General features: G+C 30.6%; 1 protein-coding gene across 1 annotated transcript in view; it reads right to left on the bottom strand.

Annotated features, from left to right (window-relative positions):
• Nucleotides 1-21,977, bottom strand: part of LOC107439215 (uncharacterized) — a 51,179-nt gene that overhangs the window by 14,369 nt on the left and 14,833 nt on the right. Inside the window, exons 2-3 of the mRNA XM_016051732.4 lie at nt 9,239-9,502; nt 1,171-1,375 (exon numbers count right to left, since the gene is read on the bottom strand). Of these exons, the coding sequence (XP_015907218.1) occupies nt 1,171-1,375; nt 9,239-9,502 (469 nt within the window). The remainder of the gene's footprint in view (nt 1-1,170; nt 1,376-9,238; nt 9,503-21,977) is intronic.

The following is a 21,977-nucleotide window of genomic DNA, read 5'->3' as shown; positions in this document are numbered from 1 at the left end:
CTAACTTTAAAGTTCTGGCAACAATTAACTTTAAATTTAATTTACAGTAAAATTTTTAAAGCAAATTTATGATTCCATTTAGTGACAAAAATAACTGCAAAATGTTTGCATAAATGAATTCAAAAATTATTTTTTCCAACCAAACTGCCCAGTTTTATACCATACTGTTTAAACAGGCAAATTGAACTCTATTTTTTTTTAAAAATATTTTCCAGATATTGCAAGATACACATATTTAACTTATTTTTAAAACAGCAAAAACAATATTTTTTTATCATTTTTTTAAGATTACTAAATGGACATATTTAGTTTACTTTTAAGAATTAAAAATGTACACTCTCAGCTTTATATTTTAAAATAATAATATGGACATAAATAGCTTATTTTTTAAAATAACAAAATGCACATACTTAATTTAATTTTATGATTTCAAAATGCACCTATTTAGTTTAATCATTTAAAAATTATAAAACGGTCTAACTTAGCTAATTTTTTTAAAATTGCAAAATAGAAATGATTTAAGTTATTTTAAAGTAGCGAAATGCATATTTTAAGATTATTTTTTAAAATTGCAAAATAAAAGTATTTAGTATTTATTTCAAAACTGTAAAATGAGCTTTTTTAACTTATTTTTAAAACTATCAGTGGACAAGTTTAGCTTATAGTTTAAAATTGCAAATGAGATATATTTAAAATTGAAAAATTATAGTTAATTTTTTTAACTGCAAAAACGGCATATTTTGCTTATATTTTGAAACATCTTGTTTGGATTATATTTCAAAATTGCGAAAGGGATGTATTAAACCTTCTTTAAAAATTATTGCCCAATTAATCTATTCAACATACTTTTTAAAGTTCCGAAATAGACATATTTTACTTGGTTTTTAAATTGTGAAATATTTATTACGTTAATTATAGTTGATACGTTAATTATGCGTTATTATTGATTTATATGTTAATTATGTATACATATTTCATTAATATGTTAATTTTTTTAATAATGGAATGTAATCGAGCAATGTTTAGCAATGCATCACCTGTGAAATATGTTAATTATAGTTCATACATTAATTACGTGTTATGTTAGTTAACATGTAAATTATGTATACGTATGTCATTAACATGTTAATTATTTTTAAAATGGTATGTAATTGAGGAATGCATCATCACCTGTGAAGCATGGAAGATGATGAGGGAGAGGAATGAATTCCGGAAGGAAAGAAGAGAGGATGAGTGCGCAGATCTCCTGGCCACAGTCCTAGTCCGAGTGACCGGAAGTCCGCTCCCGCAAGAGGAGCAGGAAGAGGATACTCCTTGGAGAGCACTCGACTCGCTTCCTGTGTTCCCGCATTCGATATGCTTTCCACTTTGTTACCTGGGGGGAAAACAAATGATGACAACTTTAATAAAGTGAAGTTCCATTGAGAGAGATTCCATATTCAGAATTGTGAGAGGGGGGAGGGTAAACAATACCTTAAAGTAAGGCACGCATATATTCCAAGATTATTTTTTTAAAAATTAGTCCAACATTTTTTTAGGTTTGTTGCAATGAACCTATATACTATATTTTTTTCCAATTTTAAGTGAAGGTTTGTCACTATAAGCCTAAGCGAAATCCAGTTGAATAAAAAAATTGTCCTACATATTTTATTTAGCCTGAAGGCATACAAGCTGATCTTCATAAGGGATAAGATGCTGGTGATTTTTTAATTATAATGTTGCATTGAAAAACGATGGCACTATTTGCTAAGTGTAGCCAGTCGCATTGCAAAGTAATGGCAACATTCGAAAAGAGTCGAATTTTTCTACTAGTCTGCCTCTTTGCAAAATGATGTCAATATTTGTTAAAAGTCAAATTTTTTAATTAGCCTGTCGCATTGCAAAATGAGGGCAGCATTCGAAAAGGGCTAAATTTTTCAATTAACCTATCCCTTTGCAAAATGACGGCAATATTCGAAAAGGGCTAAATTTTTCAATTAACCTATCTCTTTGCAAAATGAGGGCAACACTCGAAAAAAGTCAGAATTTTTATTTAGCCCATACGTATATGAATGTTTGAGTGCATATCTACTTTTCAATATGCAGATGGTTTTGAAGCACGAGGAAGGTTCCCGGATAAATCTAGCTTATAGCTCAGTAGATCACACACTTCTTCACAGTTTGACTGTTACAAATTAGTATTATAACTAATTATGTGTAACTAATTATGTGTAACTACGGTTTTTAAGGTAATTCTTTTTCTAAAGACGCATCTATTAATCTTACGTAAAATTCGTTGGAAAACACGAAGTTATTGAATAAATTGATAATTGCCAATTCCGCTGGATAATTTGTTCAAGTATTATTGAAATTAATTTTTATATTTTTTAAATTATAAGAACAACTAGCCGATCTGTTTGAAGTTAATGTTTAAACCTCCTTTTTATCATACATAACGAAAGCACAATTTTTTCCCTATAAAGCTCGTAAATATCAGCTGATCTCAGTCCATTTGCTGCAAAGCACCCTATTATCAAAAACAACAAGCTAAATATATAGATATTACTTTTTAAAAACGATTTCTTATTTTAAGAAGAAAAAATTTCCAGCTGTTCTCTATCCTGTTGTTATTGAAAAATAGTAAAAATCATAAGCATGAATGAGTAGTACTTTTTCAAAAATCTCTTTAATTTTAAGAAAGCATTTTCTTTTCAGCTGTCCAATTGTTGCTTAAATATAGTAATAATCCTACCAATAAGCAGTACTTTTCCAAAAATAAGTATTTATATAAAGAAAGTTTTTTTTAGGAATATAAAACTTTCAATCTCATTAAAGGAAAAAAAATTCTTTCTTTAGTAGAATGTGTATATTATAGTTACCTAATAAAAAAATTTCAATGAAATTAATCTCTTGTTTTAAACCATCTCAAGTACTAAGCTAAATAACTTCTTCAAAATTTTCACCTCGTTTGATCTCGCATTTAACAGCATATATATTTTGTTGATTTAGTTTATGCATCACGCAAGGATAGTTAAGTTAATATTTCCAATAAAGTATGTTATGGGAGGGGAGAATAACGTGTTAAAAGTGACATAAATTTCATGTTTTCTCATTTTTTAAAATCATTTTTTGAAAAATAAAAGAAAAATTATTTAAACGTAGTTTGTTCAATGTAAAAAAAGAACAGCCAAAATAATTTTTGATCAAAAGATCAGTTTTAAATGGTTTAACCCTTTCGCGCCGACTGTCACAAATACGTGACAGCATGAAACTGTATCAATCAGGATAAAAAGATAAAACTGGTAATCAAAGTATTTCTTTAGCAGTTTATTTGTGGGCGGAGTTATAATTGTTTGATTAATTTAATTCACCATTACTTTGTTCAAAATAAAACTATTTAGTTATACTTTGAACTGACATTGATTATATGTATGATTACACTAACAATAATTAAAGTAAAAGCAAAGTAAGTCTGTCAAATTAACAACGACTAGATTTAAGTTACCGTTTTTTATTTAATTACAACTTCATTCTGATTTTGTACGAATGCTTTTCTGAATCACCCGTCCCCAAGGGGTTAAGGGGCATACTTTAAATAAGCTAATTTATCAGTACAGATGATGCTTTTAACTATCTGTACTGATAAATACAGTACAGAAATTACGTTTAGGTGATGGTCAGTGTAGATGATGCTCTTAACTATCTGTACTTATAGATGCAGATAGCACAGTGCAGATGATGCTTTTAGCTATATGTACTGATATATTCAAATAGCACAGTACAGATGATGTTTTTAACTATATGTGCTGATAAATAGTAAAAATCATAAGCATGAATGAGTAGTACTTTTTCAAAAAGCTCTTTAATTTTAAGAAAGCATTTTCTTTTCAGCTGTCCAATTGTTGCTTAAATATAGTAATAATCCTACCAATAAGCAGTACTTTTCCAAAAATAAGTATTTATATAAAGAAAGTTTTTTTTAGGAATATAAAACTTTCAATCTCATTAAAGGAAAAAAAATTCTTTCTTTAGTAGAATGTGTATATTATAGTTACCTAATAAAAAAATTTCAATGAAATTAATCTCTTGTTTTAAACCATCTCAAGTACTAAGCTAAATAACTTCTTCAAAATTTTCACCTCGTTTGATCTCGCATTTAACAGCATATATATTTTGTTGATTTAGTTTATGCATCACGCAAGGATAGTTAAGTTAATATTTCCAATAAAGTATGTTATGGGAGGGGAGAATAACGTGTTAAAAGTGACATAAATTTCATGTTTTCTCATTTTTTAAAATCATTTTTTGAAAAATAAAAGAAAAATTATTTAAACGTAGTTTGTTCAATGTAAAAAAAGAACAGCCAAAATAATTTTTGATCAAAAGATCAGTTTTAAATGGTTTAACCCTTTCGCGCCGACTGTCACAAATACGTGACAGCATGAAACTGTATCAATCAGGATAAAAAGATAAAACTGGTAATCAAAGTATTTCTTTAGCAGTTTATTTGTGGGCGGAGTTATAATTGTTTGATTAATTTAATTCACCATTACTTTGTTCAAAATAAAACTATTTAGTTATACTTTGAACTGACATTGATTATATATATGATTACACTAACAATAATTAAAGTAAAAGCAAAGTAAGTCTGTCAAATTAACAACGACTAGATTTAAGTTACCGTTTTTTATTTAATTACAACTTCATTCTGATTTTGTACGAATGCTTTTCTGAATCACCCGTCCCCAAGGGGTTAAGGGGCATACTTTAAATAAGCTAATTTATCAGTACAGATGATGCTTTTAACTATCTGTACTGATAAATACAGTACAGAAATTACGTTTAGGTGATGGTCAGTGTAGATGATGCTCTTAACTATCTGTACTTATAGATGCAGATAGCACAGTGCAGATGATGCTTTTAGCTATATGTACTGATATATTCAAATAGCACAGTACAGATGATGTTTTTAACTATATGTGCTGATAAATAGTAAAAATCATAAGCATGAATGAGTAGTACTTTTTCAAAAAGCTCTTTAATTTTAAGAAAGCATTTTCTTTTCAGCTGTCCAATTGTTGCTTAAATATAGTAATAATCCTACCAATAAGCAGTACTTTTCCAAAAATAAGTATTTATATAAAGAAAGTTTTTTTTAGGAATATAAAACTTTCAATCTCATTAAAGGAAAAAAAATTCTTTCTTTAGTAGAATGTGTATATTATAGTTACCTAATAAAAAAATTTCAATGAAATTAATCTCTTGTTTTAAACCATCTCAAGTACTAAGCTAAATAACTTCTTCAAAATTTTCACCTCGTTTGATCTCGCATTTAACAGCATATATATTTTGTTGATTTAGTTTATGCATCACGCAAGGATAGTTAAGTTAATATTTCCAATAAAGTATGTTATGGGAGGGGAGAATAACGTGTTAAAAGTGACATAAATTTCATGTTTTCTCATTTTTTAAAATCATTTTTTGAAAAATAAAAGAAAAATTATTTAAACGTAGTTTGTTCAATGTAAAAAAAGAACAGCCAAAATAATTTTTGATCAAAAGATCAGTTTTAAATGGTTTAACCCTTTCGCGCCGACTGTCACAAATACGTGACAGCATGAAACTGTATCAATCAGGATAAAAAGATAAAACTGGTAATCAAAGTATTTCTTTAGCAGTTTATTTGTGGGCGGAGTTATAATTGTTTGATTAATTTAATTCACCATTACTTTGTTCAAAATAAAACTATTTAGTTATACTTTGAACTGACATTGATTATATATATGATTACACTAACAATAATTAAAGTAAAAGCAAAGTAAGTCTGTCAAATTAACAACGACTAGATTTAAGTTACCGTTTTTTATTTAATTACAACTTCATTCTGATTTTGTACGAATGCTTTTCTGAATCACCCGTCCCCAAGGGGTTAAGGGGCATACTTTAAATAAGCTAATTTATCAGTACAGATGATGCTTTTAACTATCTGTACTGATAAATACAGTACAGAAATTACGTTTAGGTGATGGTCAGTGTAGATGATGCTCTTAACTATCTGTACTTATAGATGCAGATAGCACAGTGCAGATGATGCTTTTAGCTATATGTACTGATATATTCAAATAGCACAGTACAGATGATGTTTTTAACTATATGTGCTGATAAATACAGATAGCACAGTACATATCATGCTTTTAGCTATCTGTGCTGATAAATACAGATAGCAGAGTACATATGATGCTTTTTATCTGTACTGATAAATACAGAAGCACAATACAGATTGTGATTTTATTATCTCTACTGACATATGCAAATAGCACAGTATAGATGATGCTTTCAGCTACAAAGAAACACTCAATACACGCAACAGACGTACAACAGATTCAAAGCATACTTTTTTGGATAAACATTAAACATACCGTTTTTATTTACTTATTTATTTAATTTCCGTAATGAAGAGCTTCTAAAAACTACATTTATTTTTAACCTCAGACTGGATTTAAATAACGAAAATGAACACAAAGCACATAAACTTAACCCTACTTTATCCATAATAATCACCCAAGTTATAATGCGTGAAAAATCAAGCAGGGACAGCTACACTATACCTAAATAAGAGTTTCCACTGACCAGCCCTAAATGTAAATATCAATTCACGATTCAGTGCCGCAGCTGCAAACGTCCTGGCCATAAACCTCCCACACAAAAAAAAGGGCTGATAAAAAAAATATTCCACGCCGGCTATGTGAACATCGTAATCGAATCAACCTCATTCACCCTGGCATATAATTCCTGATCATCCCCCCCTCTCCCTTTAACCCTCTTATTCAAAGAGTGGGGGGGGGGGAGAGGTCTCTTGGGGGCATGCCGCAGAAACGATACACTGATTCAATGACGGTGACTAAATTCAATAATTGAGTTGACCGGTATCCTTTTGTACAACCCCGCTCCTTGACTGTAACCGTGGGTTTACTGTCAATGGTCTTCTCTTAAGTGTTATGCTTTTAAAATATACGGTAGAAAAATCTGTCGACAGTTTTTTAAAGGGGATTTTCAAGTAGGGTGTGAAGTGAGAGAAAAAAAATCCGATAAAGAGGTAAAAGTGTCGGGATAAGAGGGGTTAAATTGGGGGTTTTATGGCTGACATTTGGTACTCAATTGGGGGGAGCAGATACATTTGTAAAGTTTTGAACTCATAAATACTTTATGTTGGTTTCTAATTTATCCATTAGATAAATAAAGAGATATTTTAAAATGAACATTCATAAATTCCCAATCAAATGTCTTTTTTTCTTAAAAAATAATATTGATTAATTTAATCTTCTTTTGCTTAAATTTTTATTGTATTTACCATGTCCAGGGTTTCCATGGGCCTCCTCAATTTTAAAAAATGGCAGAGATGCCAACTGCTCCGGACGGGCTATAATACTTTAAAAAACGGTAAACAACTACATACTAAAATTTCCAAATATTTGACTACTTTTGTTTACTTTTTAAACGGTGTCGCGTGACTCAAATGAAAGAAAGAGGCGAATTATGTATGCTTTTGAACTATTTACAAATAGTGGTGGCTAAAAACCTAATAAATTGAATTTATTAAACCAAGATTCACACATTAATAAACTACCACTAGAAAATATTTATTTGCTGTCCGGAGCATGTTGGCTTCTCTGGAAATGGTAACGAAAATTAATCAAAAGTCGATAATTTAATTTTTGTGTAACCACCACTAAAAATTGTTTTCCAAAGAAAGTATATATGCATGAAAATTTCAGCTACTAACGACAAAGTGGTATATTAAAATAAGAAATACATTAACCTTAACCTTCATTTTCTACCACTACTAAGATTTTTCAAGGACCGCGGGAACCCTGCGTATCTTTTTTCTCAATGGCTCCAAAATCCACAACTTTTCATATCCTATTCTTACACAGTAACAACAAAGACGAAAACTTATTTCGCTTTGTTTAAAACTCTTGTTTAGTCGTTTATTTTTTAATGTGTTATTCCCAGTTCTTGTTTCAAATTTTAGTAAAATTATTTATTCTACCAGTACATGCAAAATATTGAACAGTTCATATAAATACGCAATCATGATCCCATGTCTAGCACACAGTTATTAAAATTTAAAATTATCAAAAATCTGAAGAAAAAAATTTTCTACTCTATAAATAGTTTTGCTAAAAGTAGAGCAGTTGGCAACGAGGAAAATAGTATTATCAAACGTATCCTCCACCATTTCAGGATTTTTCGGATTGCTGTAGTCAATCAGAAATTTTTAGAACAATATTATTAAACTTTAAGAACAAGACCATTTGTCTATCTTTCCTTTTTTTCCAACTGTTACTATATATACACAGTTGCAAATTTTCTATGCATTTTATGAACATTTCTCCTAGTGGCAACAAAGTTTAATGCTTCTTTTTATGCATAAAAATCTAATCGCAGTTTTCCATTGTTGTCAATACATTTTTATTGGCTGGAAAATCACATGGTAGGATCCAGTTTTCCCACATTAATTTTCATGTTGTTTTGGTTGTCATCAGCATAAAATTGACATTAGTCATAAAATTATTGCTCTCCTATAAAAAATATTGTTTTCCGAATTTAAAGGTTAAAATGACCTGTGCTGTCATTATTACGTTTTTGATTTAGTTTGATTTCTAAATTAAGAGTTTAGGAGGATTGTTTTTAATATTATTGTTATTAGAATAATGTAGTTTTACGTTATGTTTTAAGATAAAGTTATTTAAATTTGTGTCTGATCTTATTAACTGTTTTACAATTATTGTTTTTTGGCTCAAATGACATTAATACACTATTATTATTGTAACTACGGTTAGACAGATTCGTTAAATGATTAAGACTTTAATTGTCAATTTCATGCACAAAGTGATGAATGCAAAATTTGTATTTAAAATACATCCGTCCGTTTAGTAAGCAGAAATATTAAATTATCGTTGTGAACTCACCACATTTGTTATAACAATATATACTTTTAATTTTAAATGCTATTTCAAGAAATGATTACTTAGGAAAATGACTGATGTTCGCTTACAGATTTTAATAGTATCATAAGGGAAAAATTTGGACGGGGGAAGTGGAGGCACAAGTGTTCTTTTATGTACATATATTTTTAGTTGAATCATTTCAACTGTTTTATGCGAAGAAACGGTAATTATTGCGAAGCAATCATCGGGGTTGATGAGCATCAGCGAACAGGAGATTAGTAAAAAATTAAAAGAAGTTGGCAACTTACTGGCAACACTTGTCGGTGGGATGACGGAAGCATTGTCGTTTGGAGGTGGTGCCAAAAGATGAGGGGTGAAGAAGGGAAAGAGAGGGAAACTGGACTCAAAAGTGGCAACCGATTTGAAAGCGGGCAAACCGTACCACAGTCCTGGGTAGCAGGTCCTCAGGGGCTCCGACGGCCTCACCTCTTCGTCTCCCCTGCTGGCCGCTCCCGTCGGGGGAGGGGAGGATGAATTTGCAAGACTCGAGAAAGGAGGCGAACTTTCCCCACCTGAAATTAGAACGAAAATACTTGTTTAGTGAAGACACACTGTGCATAAACTTATAACAAACATATTTCGAATTATGATGATCTTGACGGAAAAACATGTTCAGTTGAATTTCAGAGAATTTCAACTGAATTTGAGAGAAGTTCTTTTTGAAGTTAGCAGTGAATGGTTATGCTGTAAAATGATGTTATTACAGTTTTCCAGTTATTACATTTTTTCAACGAAATAACTGGGTTTGTCTGGTTTCATGTCTATGTGTGTATATTTTCGTTGGTGCGTTTATCACATATCTTCGGAATTTGTTTCGGTAGTTGTCGATTTTGCACTTTTAGAAGCGGGATAGGCGCTTGTGTAATGATTGAGAGCATGCACATGATGCAGAGCAAACGCTTGATGTAAAGATGAGTGGTTTCAGGGATTATTCTGCGACTTGTGCTTTTTGAAGATTATATGTTCTTCCCAATTTAGATTCCCAACTCCAAGATATTCGCCTTTGTTGAACGAAATCCTTGATTTCATAATTAGATATTTTTAGTACATTATATTTTTTAATAGTATAATAAATATTTTCATTATATCAAAATTTTTTATATTAGGAAGTATCCAACTCAGTTTTGAATACCAATTTTTTATCATACATCTTTTTTGAACCCTGGTGCCTCAAGGGATAGAGAGCTCGCCTCCCAATGAGGTGATCCGGGTTCGAATCCCAGCGATGACTGCTCGACACGAATTCCGCACCCGGCTCGCACCGACCACAGTGCTGACGTAAAATATCCTCAGTGGTAGATGGATCATAAGTCCCCTTGCCGTCAGGCTATCTTCCATCAGGAGTTTTTCGTGCTTTTTCTCTCCATGCTACGCAAATGCGAGTTAGTTCCATTAAAAAGTCCTCCACGAAGGCAAACTTTATCCCAATACTTGATCAAGGAGTTCGCAGGTTATAAAATATAAAATGCATCTTATTTTCTTACTTTTATTACCTTTTTTTTAAATGCTCCCGAGCCGTACGAACCCTTTCTATTATTTAGTTTTAAAGTGCGAGCTAATCAAGAGAAACATGAAACTCCACTGTTAATGGAATATTAGCACCACTTTTTACATTTTTTTAAGAACCGTACGAACCCTGATATTAACGCGCAACTATAAGATGCTCATAAATATATCTCTGAAGGACTTATAAACAGTGATAGGGGTATTATTTTGAATGTTCATATATAAAACAAAAATATAATCATTAAAATACACATTTTCCTACCACTAGACGAAATACTCCAGTTAAAACGTAGAAGATGACAGCTATGTATATCAAACGTTTATGTAAAAAAAAAAGATGGAGTTGAAAAAATATGTAAATATAGAACCACTGTGTTTGATCCAACAAAACAAAAACCAGCAATCGTAAACAAGATAAGGCTTTATTCCAGACATTAAATACACACTCATATTTATTTCCCCGCATCATGTAGGTACACAGGTGCGCAGAAACAACACAAGGTAAACTGTCATGAGAATGATTAATTGTGTGATTTCACTCAACAATAAACAAGGGAGAAGTGTCATATTTCACAAGAAGTTTGTCTTAGAATGGGGATTTTTTTTCTTCTTCTTTGGGTGAACCTGGTGTTACGTAGAGAAGATAAAATGGGGCTAAATAGGGGAGGTATTGCCAAACATGGAAGTAAAATATGAACTGGAAAAGGAGAGTTTATACGAACAGAACTTGGCATAACTCACATGTTAAAACTGATAGACTTGATATATAGGGAAGAGAGAGGCTATAGTGTGTACATTTTTTACAAATTTGCCAAACAAAAGTTTACAAATGATAATTACTCATTTGAATGTGTTCTTTTTTAATATTCTTTGTTTTTGTCCATGTTACCGTTAACGTCCCACATCAAGAGAATGTCGACTTTTACCGGTGAATGTCAACAATCGCATAGTCGCTTCAGTAAATATCCGAAATATTTGTTACATTCGATTTGAAATTAATTTATTCGCTGATATTATTACATTTTTTCAATATTTTAATATCTGTTGAGGATATATTAGGAGAAACATCGGTGCTCGAATTACCGGTAAAATGCATACTGGGAAGTGACACTTGACTATAAAAAAACATTCGTGTAGGGCAGTGTTTCCCAAACTTTTGACTTTTGCGTACCCTTTCTAAATTTTTCGTAACGCTGTGTACCACTGATATAAGAAATGAACGTATTTTTAACTATGAAAAAATTGCAGTAAAATTCAAAATCACAACTGGCTGTTGATGCCACTAATTATTAACAGTTAACTCTGCCAAAAATAGCCAATAGAAAAATACGTAATCATAAATTTTCGTGGCTAGCTTTATTTTAAAAAAAAAATTTAAATTTTCGTTTGTTGCAAGATATTTCGCATAAGAACGTGTATCCCAGCTAAACTGTTCCCGTACCCCTGGGGGGACGCGTACCTCACTTTGGGAAACACTGATGTAGGGCATACCGGGCAAATGTATCCCGGACAGTGACACTGAACCTTAAAAGAACATCTGTATAAGGTATACCGGGCAGTGGCACTGAACTTTAAAAAACACCAGGGTAGGGCATACCGAGTAAATGTATACCGGGAAGTGGCATTGAACCTTAAAAAACATCAGTGTAGTTTATATCGGGCAAATATATATAGGTCAGAGGCCCTGAACCTTAAAAAAACATCAGATCAGTGTAGAATATACCGGGCAAATGTATATTGGACAGTATAGCACTTAACTAAACCTAGCATATATTTCAACCATCTACCAAAGCGACTATGTGATTGTCTACATTCACCGGTGGAAGTCAACAATATCGGAAGTTTGACACCTATTTCGGTCCTTCACAGTAACATGCACACTAGCGCCATATTATGAGATTAGTGTGGACACATCTTAAAACTTTAATCTATTATTGCGTATAAAAAAGTACAATGCACAATGATTCCGTATAATCATTAATTCTTTTAATCTCAATACCGATCATTAAAGAAAGACTAAACAAAAGTGACTTTTAAAATAAGTAATAAGCATATTCATTTATAATATAATAAAAAAAACAGATTGAATTTATATATAATATATAAACACTTGATTGAAACGATGGCCGGGAAAGCCTATTTGGCAGGACGCTGGACTCTCGATCATGAGAACGGGAGTTCAAATCCAGCGGGTTGAAGGCGTATTAAATGGTGACTAGTGCACATTAAATTTATCGGGTCACAAAGTCCTCCATGTTCCCATAACAAATTTTACCTCTGGAGATACTGAATTGGAGATAGATCGTTTTCTAGTTCAGGTCAAAATTACGATCGGTGGGTGAATGAATGGAAGTATGAATTGGTCCACCCTATAACGTATGGATGTGACAGAAGTCTAATTCTTGGCCATAGATGGCGCTTCTGTAAAACAAGAACAATCGCACCCCCTCTGCCGACGGCAACATCAGCATTGAAATGATGAATAAAAATAGTCTTGAGTTGCAATTACAGTATAAATTTTGAAGTTACTTTACACCCTAAAAACCTTGTTTTTAATTCACTGCCTGAGATTCTAATGTTCCAAAGTTTGTAACAAACAGAGGTAAAATTTGTAACTATATAAGAAAGTGTCACACAATATCACCAATATTTCAAAATTTACTGAGAATTTTTGAATGATAAATAACAGAAATGTTCCATTTGTTTCCCGTGTCCACGCTAGCCTCCGCCTTCCCTATTTTATCTGTAAAACTGATCGAAATTTTTTTTAAAGCTTAAGATGTTTAGGGCGTAACTGACAGAAATTAAATCAGAAATATTTCTAAGATAATTTTATCAAAGGTTACTAAAAAAGGTTACTAAAAAGGTTACTAATTACTAGGATTAAAGTTACTAAAAAAGGTTTTAATTGAAATTTTAAGTAAATTTGGAAACAGAAAGAAATTAAGAACTACTGGAACCTGCTTTTAGAATAAATTTTCATATCAAAAACTAATTTCTTCAGTTAACTGAAGAAAAAAAAAACCCAACTAATTTTGAATTTATTTTTTATTTTAAATATCACATAATTGAATATCGCATAATAAAACATCACATAATACGACCTAATGTATCTTTTTTCAGTAACTAAGCTCTTTATTGTTTTAAAGAATTTTTTGCGAACTATTCAAAAATTGTAAAATCGTGATTCTGCAATTGTGACAAACTTTCCTCTTTCCCCCTCTATTTCAGCGCCTCTGGCGGTGAACTAAGACAATCTGCTGGGAACCGCCGTCAAGCACGGACCTTTAATTCGGAACACTTAACCCCTCTTCTAAATTCTTGTATTTTTTTATTCTTGTTTTATTTTATATGTGTTTTGTCCTTTTCAATAAATATTTAGAGTTAGTTAATTTCTTGTCTTCATTTATGTGAATTGGTTAAAATACAAATAAACCCAGACTTCCCTCACACAATTTCTTTTATTTTAAATATTTTTTACAATCCTGTGTTTTGAATAAATTTGATTGTAAAAACGTACATTATCACTAACGTACGTAAAAACGTACTATCATTAATTTTGTTTTCATCATCATTATTAAATATATTTGGAAAAAATAATTAGCAAAAGATGTTTTATACAGTTCAATGGTTGGATGAAGATAAATATGTGTTTTCGCAGAAAAAATATTAATTTAAGAAAAAAAGATTCCTTTAAAACAATCATTATTATAGCGATATGTAATTATTCCATACAACTCGTATCTGCTTGATTATTAAATACAATACACATTCTCAAATATAATAATGATAGAGTTTGGCTAGTGTTTTGTTATATTTTAATTCATTATGCTATTATTTAGACATACGTAAAGAAAGTAAATAAAACTATTTCATTCCAATTTACAGTGAAAATTATTGCTCACGTTTACCCAGAAAATATAGAATTAAAATTCATTTAAAACTAATTTAAAAATGAATTTATTTTTATAAAATCGTAATTCGAATAAAGTTCAAACTAAAGTTATCGCGGACTTTTATTTCAATGAATGTAAAAACTTAAATCTAATTTTTTAAGAAAAAGAATTGCTTTAAGAATTCAAGAGAATTTATGTGATTCTTTTTAGAAAAAAAATGAAAAAATCTCGGTTATATTCATGCATCTCGAAGACAGTTTGAAATCTTCCATCAAAACGTATTCCGACCCACCGTATTTTTTTTTCTTTCTGTTTCCGCCTGAAGGCATTCTTACTACTTAGGAATTCTGAGATACAAAAATTGAAGTCAAACAACATCATTCTTTCTATGCTCTTGGGGGATGACTATAAAATCTTTTCTCTTATAAATCCAAGTTTGTAGTTGCTATAAAAATTATTACAGACTCTCGAAAAAAAAATTTTCCTTCGAAATGATAATACCCTGGTTTCTAGAATTCTTTTAACCCTCAAGCTGATTAATCTGAAAAGTTTAATAATTTCAAAGGAATTTTTTAATAAGTTAGATTTGTTAACACGACTCTATAAAAAGCTTTCGAATGTGCTGAAATTTTACACAACATATCTAGCAGGCCCTGCATTGTGCTTTTTATTGTACAGAAAAAGTCCATTATAACGATAATCCATAATAACGAATACAATTAATGATATAAGCAAATATACAGATTTAATGTTAAAGTAGAACTTCTACAGTGTATATATATATATATATATATATATATATATATATATATATATATATATATATATATATATATATATATATATATATATATATATATATATATATATATATATATATATATCCCTTGTGCAAATTAATTGAAAGAAACTTTTTTTTTCGTGTTTTTTAAAGAAGATGTTTTGGGGTTGTTTCGGTTACAATGGTGTTGGACCTTTGCAGCCTATTGACGGTATGATGCGTTCTGAGCAGTACATTACTATTCTGGGTAAAAATGTTGTTCCAGAGTTGAAGAAACGATACCCTGATGGAATAGGGATTTTTCAACAGGATTTAGCTCCTTGCCATACGTCCAAAATTGTCAAGAAATTCATGTCTGAGAATCAAATTGAGACATTGGAATGGCCAGGGAACTCTCCGGATATCAACCCAATTGAGAATCTCTGGGCCATATGCAAGAATCGCCTATTAAATATGGACTGTACAACTATGGAGAAGCTAATCACGGCGTTAATTCATGTTTGGTACAAGGACACAAATATTATAAATGACTGTAAAAAATTAGTGGAATCCTTGCCGAATCGTGTCCAAATGTTAATAAAGTGTCGTGGAGATCATATTATGTACTAAAAATTTTTGAGTTTGTATAAGTTTAAATAAAATAGCATTTTCTCTTAGTTTTCTGAATTTATTGAGTTTGTTTCAATTAATTTGCACAAGGGTGTATATATCGGGTTGAGTAAAAAGTTTTCCGCCAAGGGGAGATACCTCCGTGCCAGCAGCAGCCATTCCCGCGGTAGTTAACCTTTTCTGAAATGGGATTTTGCATTTTAAAGCTGAAAGTTGGAACTACACATCTGTGTAATTTGTTTGTCAAAACTTTATCATCTTGTGCTCCAGAAAAGTGTTTGAAATGGAGCTATCACGTAAGCAGATCAGAACGATTATGTACTATGAGTTCCGAAATAAACTCAGTGTAACTGAATGCAACAAGAAAATGCGTGAAAGTTTAGGTTTCAATACTGTTTCTTATGATACAGTAAAAGTTTGGTTTCGAAAGTTTAATAGTGGAAATTTCAGCATTGAAGATGAACCACGTTCTGGCCGCCCTATTGAGATTGATTGTGACCAATTAAAGCAAATTATTGATCAAGACGGAAATGTTTCAACACGAACCATTGCGTTTGAGCTTGACGTTTGCCAAAAAACAATAGTAAATGCCCTCAAAAGCATAAATTTAACATTTAGGTTAACCGCTGGGTGCCTCACGAATTGACTGCTGAAGACAAGAGCAAAAGAAAAGCGGCCTGTTTGGTTCTGCTCAGAGATCAAAGGAAAGAGAACATTCTGGGCAGAATTGTGACCTGTGATGAATAATGGGTATACTACAACAATATTAGACGTAAAGGAGGGTGGTCAGCACCCGGGGAATCAGCAGGTTCGTTTGCAAGACGAACGCTAACTAACAAGAAGGTCCTTCACTGTATCTGGTGGGATTGTCGTGGAATTATCTACAAGGAGAACCTGAAAAGCGGGCAGGCTATCAACAGTACAATATACAGCAATATGCTAATCAATGTTAGCGATGCCATTCGCGAAAAACGAAAAAACGAGTTCAGAAGGAATGTGGTTCTCTTTCATCAAGATAACGCCCGGCCACATGCCAGTGCAATGACCGGCTGGACCCTCTAAACACTGGAGTGGGATTTGATGCAACATCCACCATACAGTCTAGACATGGCACCTTCGGATTACTATCTGTTTTCACATCTGCAGCTGCATCTTGATGGCACAATCTTCCGTTCAAATGACGAGGTCATAAATGAGGTTGATCGCTTTCTGGACTCGCGCACCCCCCAGTTCTTCGCAGAAGGGATTGAAAAGTTGCCAAAACGTTGACAGACTATTGTTGATTTGAATGGAGATTACTATCCTCATTAACTTTGCTGATTTTCTATCTATTTATCATTTTACAGGATTGTTTTTTTTGGCGGAAAACTTTTTACTCAACCTGATATATATATATAGACGCACAACCCTACAATAAAGGTAGACACACTTTCGGGTTTTGATATTTTTTTTAATTTCTCTAATTTCAGAGATTTTAAGGATTGACAATAAATTACAAAAGAAAACAAGTATTTCTGAATATCCTATGCCAGAAAATCAATCAATAAGCTTGCAACTTGTATCGATTACTTTGGCTGTTATTTGTAATGACTGTATCAAAAATCTAGCTTAAAAATGTGCATGGAGATATGAACATTTTTATGAGAGGTTGAAGTAAACGAAAACATCAATTGTAGTTTCGTAGCCGGATACATCAAAATCTTAAAGGTTTGAACTTCATAGGAGGTATATTCCATACCTGCCAACTTTTAATCCCCTCCATTATCATTTTTCCCAGTGGTATTAAAATGGAATTAAAACTTCAATTTTAAGCAAACAAATACGTTGTATTTGAGAAAAATTAAGTTGACAACCATGATAGTAACGCATATTAATATATGTGCTTAATTTTTGTAAGAATAGTGGTGATCAGTATCTTTTAAAAATTAATATTATAAAAGAAAAAATAGTATATAATTACTACCACTTTAAATATGAAAATAAAATCTTCTGGAAAACCCGGAAGAGTTGGCAGATACGATATTCTCTACTGACCTGATACTATCATCTTGTTAAAGTGGTAGCTACATTTTGAAAATTATACATACTTTAAAGTATTCATATCTGCTAAAAAATAATTTCATTTCGTTCATTGTGAGTTGAAAAATTCAAAACTGATCTTATAAAATTAATTGGAAGTTAAGTTAATGAAATTTTCAGCAGTCTTGAGAAAAGTTCGTCACCACTCTTTAATTTTTCCCAAGTTGTGGATACCTTGGGTCTGAAGAGTTGAAAGGTTTCTTAACTCAGCAATGATTTGGCAGATTTCAAAACCAATTTTTTTTATTCGCTAAAACTTAAATTTTTTAAACCTAGTGTATATATTTTTAAGAGAGAGAGAGAGTTAAGGGTTTCGTTTTTATTTGAGAATTACAAAATTTTTCTCAACTTACCTCTTTAAATTAAACATTTATTGATAGCTTAAAACATTTAGATTTATCTCACTTTTGTAACTGCTTTAAAAATCATTTGAGACTGTTGTGTCCTGTCTAAGCGATGGGGTTTAGATCTAAAGCTATAATGGAAAATGGTATTATTTTTTAAATAGAATGGTAGCTAAAACTTAAGCTTTACACATAATTTTATAACATTTTTTCAATGTTTAGTTTGCTGCGTTTTTTCCCCTTTTAACAAGAATATAAAAAATTCCATTTATGGACATTGTTTAAGGAAACGTTATATAGATGGGGGGGGGGCTGATATTGTTCTTTACCCTTGTTGTAATTTGAACCCAGAAGACAGGGAAATTTTTCATCGTTGAGCTCCCTTTATCTTTTGTCGCAGATGGAACACCGGTGCCTCTTTTACACATTTTTTTCGATGCTCTAATTACAAGCAAAAGTATTTTCTGTTATTTTGTACTTGCCAAAAATATATTAGATTATTGGAATTATATTTGTATTAAAATATGAAAATCACAAAGATAAATTTTAAAAAGAATCATCGTTTAAAAATTTATCAGTGAATGATATTGTAAATTCATTCACTGATAAATTTTTGAATAGCTGCAAAAAAGTGCAAATTTTAAAAATTATTGTTTGAAAGTGAGTCGTGTTTGGAAGATTTTTCCTTTACCCCACACAAATACGTCAATGTTTCTTGTTATATTTCACAGCCATAAATTATTAAAATGTTAGTTATAAAATAAATATATTCTCAACTAAAACAATACAAAATAATGAATGTATCAAAAACTATGTTTAACAAAAATTCTACGTCAATGACAATAGTTTGGGTTAAGGACAATAGTTTTTGTTGTTTACTTATCAGCGTTTGACTTTCTATTGAAAACCTATAGAGAAGATATTCTTTTATCTATAAAATGTAACTCACTCTAGTTAGTAATAATGTTTATCAAAAAAAGCTACATCAAGCAACTAAAATAAATATTTGTATTTTATTTAATGAAGAAAAATGAAAAATAAAGTGATCTGTGCAATAAAGATTACATTTTTATTGAATTACGAATACAAACAAACACAAGAGAAAATCGCGACCAAAAACTTCATTTAAACAGGTGTTTTCTATAAAAACGTAAGCCAACATTTATCGCCAAATACAAGGATAGTAAATCATTGCGGATTTTTGATTCGAAAGGTCCGTTCTTTCGGATTGTGAGAAGCGATAAAATGTTTTACAGTTTCGGCTTGATTTTTATTGACATTTTACAAGCACTGATAAGCATACGTCATTGACTCACTTTAAAGTGACATAAATATCATAAAATTATTACTAAGAAATATGAAGTTCCAACGTAGAATTTATGTAAATGTTTTTATAAGATTAGGTACCCCTAAATATTTTTTTCGTATGTAACGTAAGAGTTTCATAACTTAAAGTATGCATCGTTTCTTGAAGTTTTTATAATACTGAGAAAAATGTAGTTCCGGCGGGCGTAGAATTTATGTAAATGATCCTATAAGATTTATGTAACAAAAAATCCCCTTCTTTAAAAATTTCCACGGTGTCTTATCAAATTCTTATACAATAAAGAAACATGTAGTTTTAGTAAGAAATCTTTATAAATGATTTCATACAATTTATGTTACACAAACATTTTTTTGACTAATAAAATGAAAGTAAAGTGTGTATTTTTTACTGAGATTTATGTAACAAAAAATCTCCTTCTTTAAAAATTTCCACGGTGTCTTATCAAATTCTTATACAATAAAGAAACGTGTAGTTTTAGTAAGGAATCTTTATAAATGATTTCATACAATTTATGTTACACAAACATTTTTCTGACTAATAAAATGAAAGTAACGATTGCTAGCTTTATCTTACTAAGAAAAATGTAATTTGGGATGTAAATGATTCCATATCAGTTATGTCACTCAAAAATGTTTTATTCCTACAATATAAAAGTTTCGTAATGAGTCACAAATTTTCTATAATGATAGAAATAATGATGTTTTAATAAAGAATTTTTGTAAATGAATTGATAAGATTAATGTTACGCGAACATTTTTCTTACTCATAAAATAAGCGCAAAGTATGTATTTCTTTACTGTGTTTTTATAATACTAAGAAAAATGTATCTTAGTTGATTACAAAATAATGAAAAATATAGTTTTGCTAATGTAAATGATGTAAGTAAATGTAAATGATTCACAGCGATTTATGTCACTCGAAACTGTTTTCTTCGTATAAAATAAAAGTTTCTTAACGTCTCAGCTATTTCTTATAAAGCTAGAAAAATATGGTTTTAAGTTTTAAAAAAATTCGTAAATGATTTCATAAGATTTATGTTACACAAATAATTTTTTTACTAATAAAATAAACGTTACTACTTAGAAAATAAAGTTTTATTAATAAAATAACGTTTTTAACTAATAAAACAAACGTAGAGTATGGCTTTTGTTACCAAGTTTTTATATTACGAAGAAAAATGTTGTTTTGGCTATTCTAAAAAGATGAAAAGTGTAGTTTTGGTGACGTAAATTATTCAAATGATGTAAATTGTTTGATGTTGTAAATTGTCACTCAAAACTGTTTTCTTATAAAATAAAAGTTTTCTAATGTGTCACTAATTTCCGGTAATGCTAGAAAAAATAAAATTTTAATAAATAATTTCCGTTAATGAATTGATAAGATTTATAATGATAATATGTCTTAATTGTCCAACTCATCGGCAGGAATGAGCATATGTTGTGTGTACGTCGAATGAGACGAAACCCCAGTCGATAGGAAGAGGAAAAGGATGAAGATAGGATAAGTCGATAGTACGAGCTGGGGTCATGAAGATCTCACAAACTTTGAAAAGCAGTGACAAAAAAAAAATGAATAAGACATCGAAATTTGAATACATGTAAAACCATTACTGTATATAGAAGAAATGCACAAGGGTTAGATTAAAATATAGAAATACTTCTATACTAAATCTGTGTGAACACTTTTTCTTTTAGCTGCAAATGCGTAGAGCGAATTTACATGAAAAAACTGTTGACACAATTTGAAAGATCATGCTCGAAGATTTTAGATATGATGTCATTCTTAAACATGCAAAATTCGGATCAACCGAAATGAGAGAAGGAAGTTTAAAGATCCTCTCCTTTTTCTTTGCCACTATAATGGGATATCTGCTAGTGACGTAGCGTGAGTATCTCGATCCTGATTGGTAGTTAAAACGTGCCATTTGTTTAAGTTAGCAACTGCTCTTTCCATTCTATTTACGAGTAAGCCAAGCCCGTCAAGTATCAATTCTCTTAGGTGATACGTTACCATATATGGCAACGTTACTTTTAATAAGTAACGAGTAAAAGTACAAGTATTTTTAAAAAAAGTAACGAGTAAAAAGTAAAAAGTTCTTAGTTTAAAAAGTAACGAGTAAAAAGTACAAGTAAAAGTACAAGTACTAAACAAAAAAAGTAACGATTTAAAAGTACATTTCTAGGAAATCGAAAATTCAAAGTAACCTAAAATTTTATTGAATAATATTCTTATGTTCTTTAATGTTTTTGCAAAATTGTTGTTATTTATTTAATTATTTTTAATTTTGAAAGTTATGGATATTAATTTATTTTTAAATTCGGAAGAATATTATAATATAATTTTATAATATAATCGTATAGTATAATTTTGAAATCAAATATAATTTTAGTATCAAACTTTTTATGGATTTGCACGAAAAAGAAATTTAATCTATTGATTTTTATT

The sequence above is a fragment of the Parasteatoda tepidariorum genome, chromosome 4, assembly GCF_982258835.1.
Source record: "Parasteatoda tepidariorum strain Cologne lab strain chromosome 4, Ptep-v5.0, whole genome shotgun sequence".
Taxonomy (NCBI): domain Eukaryota; kingdom Metazoa; phylum Arthropoda; class Arachnida; order Araneae; family Theridiidae; genus Parasteatoda; species Parasteatoda tepidariorum.
Note: the sequence above shows the minus strand (reverse complement) of the source record. Positions and strands in the feature narration are given on the sequence as shown.